General features: G+C 36.2%; 1 protein-coding gene across 1 annotated transcript in view; it reads right to left on the bottom strand.

Moving 5' to 3' along the window:
- DENND1B (DENN/MADD domain containing 1B) overlaps positions 1 to 6204 on the bottom strand; it is a gene marked incomplete at its 5' end in the record, with an annotated part of 149949 nt that overhangs the window by 76188 nt on the left and 67557 nt on the right. Inside the window, one exon of the mRNA XM_009073966.1 lies at positions 1362 to 1431. Coding sequence (XP_009072214.1) covers positions 1362 to 1431 — 70 coding nt within the window. The remainder of the gene's footprint in view (positions 1 to 1361; positions 1432 to 6204) is intronic.

The raw sequence follows: 6204 nt of genomic DNA, 5'->3' as shown, positions 1-6204 counted from the left end.
GAAAGAGATGTGACTGGAGCTTCTGTTTGGTTTAGGGTTTTCATTCAGTTTAGGGGTTCTGTTCATGGAGATTAAATTCCTTATGCTGCCAAAGTAAAATCAAAAATATCAGTGACAAGCCAGGGGCAGCTTTTAAACATACCGCTTGACTGTACAAGAAGCTTTCACCTCTCCCTGTAAGAATGAGGATGTTACTGGACCTCACACTAATAAACAAGACTTTGGGCCTAGCTCTTGGTCAGATGTTCAGGGCCTAAGCCAGGAGGGAGCAATGTCCTCTAACAGCCTCCTGAACAACAGGTATGGCACCAGGCAGGATAACCAAATGCTTCCACACACTGCTTCAACTTTCTGACCCACCAAAACAGTTTTCTCAGCATATAAAACAACAAACCCTGCTACTTCAATTGCTTGAATAGCTGCAATGCCAGCACAGGTTAGCAAGACATTCCCTACCCACTTCTGTCAAATACAACCTTAATAGCAATTTTTTTTCTAATACAGTGAAAATGGGGCCAAAACGAAGGTCTCATTATAGCATTTACGACTTAAATGTGTTCTACACTTCACTGAAACACAACTAACACCAAATTCTCCTACTGCATTTTCTGTTTACATAAAATATCATCATTGTCCATTTACTATAATGCATAATTATTGCTTAATCTAGACTTCATACATTTTTGAAATGTCAGCTTTTCCAGTCTACAGCATATGCCTTTTTTTTTAATTATAACCTAGTACACTAATATAGTTAAAGCAGAAAGGTATAGCTTTAATGTTCTCAGTAAAGACAGATGCCAGTAGTGCCTTTCCTGTGTAATCCTGGAATATGCCTAATTGCTCATGAATATGCAAACCAAACTATCATCATTCTTCACCAAATGCTGCAAGTAATTTTGTCTTGCTAGTTGAGATGACAGAATTACGAGAGGTAGTTTTTAGTTATTATGAAGGGTGAAACAGTACATCATATTTTATACAGTTCTGAACAAAAGTGTTTGCAGCTGATAATCAGATACTTCCAGAGATCTACAGTTTACAATCAATACATCATACAGCTCTCCAGTGATGTGACACTTTGCTCACACTTCACCCAGTACTTGTTTATGCTGAGACTGACACTTTATAAAGGTATATTCTCAGCAGCTTTTTAAGACTAATGCGGGATTCAAGCGACTGTGGCAGCTGTATGTTTAGATTCTTTGAATTTCAGCAAGATGAATAAAACTTGCTTGTAAATCCTACTAAAATTTTAAACTTTTAAACAGTATAGAATCCCTTTACAGCATTTCAAATGGTGACTACTATTTCAAGGAAAAGATTTTACACAAAGAATACACTAGAATATCTAAAATTACCTGATCTTTAGCCAAATAATCTGCCAGGGTATTTAGGAGCTTGTAGTATACCTCAAACCATGGTAGGTAACTAAAACAGGAGGGAAAAAAGTGTTTTAATAAAATATCAATGTATCTTTCCAGTACTTATAAAAATACTACAATGATTCATCTGACTTGCACATTTTTATATTATTTCTACATAAAAATAAAAAGCATATAAAAATTTTTCCCCACAAATTTCATGGTACATCACTGATACACAGTACAGACAGATAGAGAGATGGATGGATGGACAGTTTCTTTCTGCTGACACCGTCATGCAGTTCCACAAAGTGTAGATTAGCTCATAATACTCAGACTTCTTAGTACCTTAAAGGTACCAAAAAACCTTTGAAACATTGTCAAATCTCATTCCCACTATCATTAATTGTTACAGCTTTCAGATGTAAAGTTATTTGTAAAGCTGAAATTCTGCATTCACCAGCGCCACCAGATCTGCTGCTTCCCTGGAGAATGAAAAATATCACCTGGGCAGACCAGGTACCCCTTATTTGACAAGTGGTGCAATGCTGTACAATAGTATAGATGTCATGTTATATGTAAGAACATAGGTTTCTTCATGAAGTCATTTTTATAGATACAATTAACTTTCAAAAATAAAAACATCACCAATATTGTAAACACACAACACATTAATACATGAATAGAGACTATTAACACAAGTCTACAGTCCACGTAAGTGCAATACTCTCAACTGAGTTAAACAGAATCCAAGATAAATAAGACATAACTGAAAAGCACGAGACAAGAAACTCAAACCCAGTGGCATCAGTTCCATTTTTTGTCATCTCTTTACAGTAGAGTTACCTTTAATAGGGACATCATCAGTGACCACACACTACAGAACTTCCCAGGATCACCACTTAAGCTAATAGGTTTGGTAGACTAAATAGTACCAGTATAAATTACACCTTCTTTACAAATTACACACCTTCTCATGTCTGTTAGAATTTTATCACAAAGAGCATTACTGAAATGATAATAGTATGGTTCATATTTGAGATTAGAAGGGGGAGCTGAAAAGGAAATAAAGCCTGAAATGTTTTTAGAACATTTCATACCCATATGTAACAATACTACAGACTTTGTTATTTAGTCCAGCCTAAATCCACAGACATGCATTTCATAAAGGCTTTAGTGCATGTTGTGGATAGACCTCAAAATTTCAAATTTATATACTTCAGGAAACATGTCAACTGCAATTGAAATAGCCCAGTGTGCAGAACCTAAATGTTTTCCTGATAGGAACAGGAAAGCTGTTGGTAGAGAAGCCAAGTCCACTTTTGTGCAGTGAGTCCAGTGAAGGGTTATGTTATGAGAACCCCTGTTCTCAGCACATAGCTGGCAAGGCTTTAGAAACAGATCCTGATTTTTAGGGCAATTCTTTGCTGAAAGAACTGCAGAAATCTGAACACAGTTAGACATCTAGCAATCTTAGTTTGCTATCTGTAAAAATGCTTTACTGCTGGTTCTTAAAGAAAAAAAGACAAACAGAAAAAAACACAAAAGCCCATCATGACTTACTCTTGCCAAGCCAAAGAGACACAGAGGCAATGATTTAATGATTTCCTTTAAAGCCACCTTATTAATGTCTCGGTCACACCTGACCATATGCTGTGCTGCCTATTAACCAAAACAACATCAACCTCTTAATGCTCACAGACATTTTTAATGCTTGGTATTGTTGACTGTGGTTAAGGTGTGACATTATTGCATTTGCTTTTCAATATATTCTTATATAATCACGAAAAGTACTTCAGTGCACCTGTGTAATAGCTGTTACTGCTCACAGGCTTGAACACTGCATGCCCTTGTAAAACATCCATCACAACAGCACATAAAACATCTGATCTTTGAGCTTTCTTTCACCTAGGACTCCTGTTCTACCATCTTCTGCAATCATGTTAACCTGGTTTTACACATGGCTGAAACACAGCGTGGATAGGCAAACAGAATTGTTCACTGCAGCATTCAGAGTACCTGCAAATGTCAGAGCTATTGAACAGCTCCACAGTCCAGAATTACTGCAGGGACTGGAACACTGTTCCAGCATTTTGTCCAAGTCAAGATACAAGGTATAAATTGCAGTTTTTACACCACTAGACATACAAATGGATTAGGCTATCTAAAGGCTTTCCAGTCTTTTGCTAAGCTATCATCTCTGTGTTAGCAGTATAAATGACCCCAGCATATTTTGCTGTAGAAATCTCCAAAATCTCATCTCCTCATGTATTTTTCAGAATGAACATTTCTGAACAGCATTCTATAAAAACAAATGCTCCTATTTCAAAAAAAACAGTAACCATACTTCTTTCCTGTATGTATGATCCCACTCCCCTCTTACTGAGGAAAGAAAAATTAAATGCATTTTTTAACTCTATGAATAAAATATCAAATTCATTATTTGAAAGTAATGAACCCAAGCAGAAAGCCAAGGGAGATTTTGCTTTCGTGCAGCAAGGTATGCTGACCAGAGCACTTATACAACTATTTCTTCCCTTAGCAAAATCAGGTTGATGATACACTTCCATGTCTTTATGTAACAAAACCACAAAGAAAAACATTGTGAAAACAGACTACTTGAACAGTTTATAAAACCCAGTTTCCTTTCTGAGCTGGAAGACTGGAAAATAATTGCTTTAAGTCTTATAACCACAGACACAAGGTTAATATAATTTCAATGTGCCTCTTAAACCTGAAAAATTAAGGAAATCAAAACAAGTATTCCATTATATTATATGGCATGAAACCAACAGCTGCCAAGATCTGTCCTCTGCTTCGTTTCCACATAATCTTCATTTCTTCAATAGCACAGTTTAACTGCAAAAATTTGTGTCGATATTTTTAGTTATGGTGTTCATACTGCAACAAGATATTATAAAGAACTACTGGAGAGCAAAAAAGTTCCCCTTACATTTTTCTTTTATATATTTGCTAATTGCAATTAATTCAGTATAAAGAATCATTATATTTGTTGTTTTAATAAACAATTAGGAGTGTATTTGTATGTATGCCTATACCATGCACCTCTGCATGCAAAAGTAAACACAGTTGTCTTTGTTCATATCAGGTGGTACTTTAGATTCTCAATTCAATTCAAAGACCAAGTATAAGATCTTTCCATTCTGTAACATCCTCAAGGCTGCCAAACCACACTTTTGTCCTCTTATATCACAGGCTGATTTTGGAAGCACATTTATTAATAATCCTATTAATTTATTTGGACTAGTAAACCCATTTATTCATAGATAAACACTGCCATGATAGAGGCTTTACACCTTTATCCACTACATCCTACTGGATAAAGCACTACATATAGAATCCTGTAGACTGAAAAAGAACTTTAAGATCACTGAGTACAACCATTAACTCAGTGCTGCCAAATCGACCACTAAACCATGTCCCTAAGCACCACCTCTACATGTCTTTTGGAGTCATCATCCCTGGAGGTACTTAAGACCTCCATGGGCAGCCTGTTGCAGTGGTGATCAACCTTTTCCTTGAGGAAATTTTTCCTCATATTCAATCTAAACTGCCCCTGATTAAACTTGTGGCAATTTCATCTTGCCCCTCTGAGAGAAGAGACCAATGCCCCCTGGCTACAACCTCCTTTCAGGCAGTTGTAGAGAGTGATGAGATCTCCCCTGAGCCTCCTTTTCTCCAGGCTGAACACCCCCAACTCCCTCAGCCACACAATCAGAGTTGTGCTCCAGACCCTTCACCAGCTCCACTCCCCTTCTCTGGACATGTTCCTGCATCTCCATGTGTATGACAGCCAAAACAGAGAAGCATTACAGCCAAAATAATCTTCTTAGCTTGTCCTGTTAGCAAATCTTGCAAAATTATCTAATCTTTGCTTCTCACAGAACTAATCTATATACAAAAAGGTCATCCAGCACACAAATGTTCATTGGCAACTATTAGGTTGGGTAATCATTTTTTTCCAAGTCTGTAAAGCAAAGCATTGTCTGAAAAACATAGTTTTCAAGTGGCTGAATTTAAACAGAGAAGACCTGTAATATACTACTCCTAACTCAAAACTGTGGCACTAATATGTACCTTAACAACAGATAAAATCAAACCAAAGTTAATTACTTGAAAGACCATACCACCATACTTGTATTCATAAAATTATTTATGAGCAGTGCATTTCATAATTAATTAGCTGTCATGAAAACGTCAAAAGGTTATCAATGAAGCCCCTTCATGGGAGATAGAGGAAAAACAGGGCTTTAATGTTCAATTTTAACGTATTTAGAAACCTAAACTTCAAATAAAAATAATTTTCGTTCTTAAACAATGAAACCATTATTGGTTTGTGGCTTATTTTTCTTTAATTGTACACATTTTCTCTGCATTCCTCATGTTACAATCAATAACTGCTTGAGAAACAAACATGCAAGACAAACATAGAACAACTTCCAACAACACGAGCTCTCCAAATATTTCTTCCATAATAAAGAGAAGCATCGAAACACATGCAACATATTTTTAATAGATATGTATTCGCTGATTGAGAACGCAAAAGTCTTGATTTGAAAGTACAGCCACTATGTGTCACAAAAGCAAGAGACCAATATATTTCATGGTTAATTAAAAACGTACTTAGCATTTTCTTTTAATCCAAATGAGCCACAAGGCAGCAGCTCAGACCTTTTTTCAAAGTCATGCATAACCCTTGTTGCCATAAGTAGACTTCCACCTCACTGGTGCTTCTACTATAGCTCTGATAAAACTTTTACATTCATGAGTCAAAGGTTAAACAAAGGAGAGGAAATGTTTTCTGTCAAATAGTCAGGTA

The sequence above is a fragment of the Acanthisitta chloris genome, unplaced genomic scaffold, assembly GCF_000695815.1.
Source record: "Acanthisitta chloris isolate BGI_N310 unplaced genomic scaffold, ASM69581v1 scaffold14104, whole genome shotgun sequence".
Lineage (NCBI taxonomy): Eukaryota > Metazoa > Chordata > Aves > Passeriformes > Acanthisittidae > Acanthisitta > Acanthisitta chloris.
The sequence above is the reverse complement of the archived record's forward strand: the minus strand, read 5'-3'. Positions and strand labels throughout refer to the sequence as shown.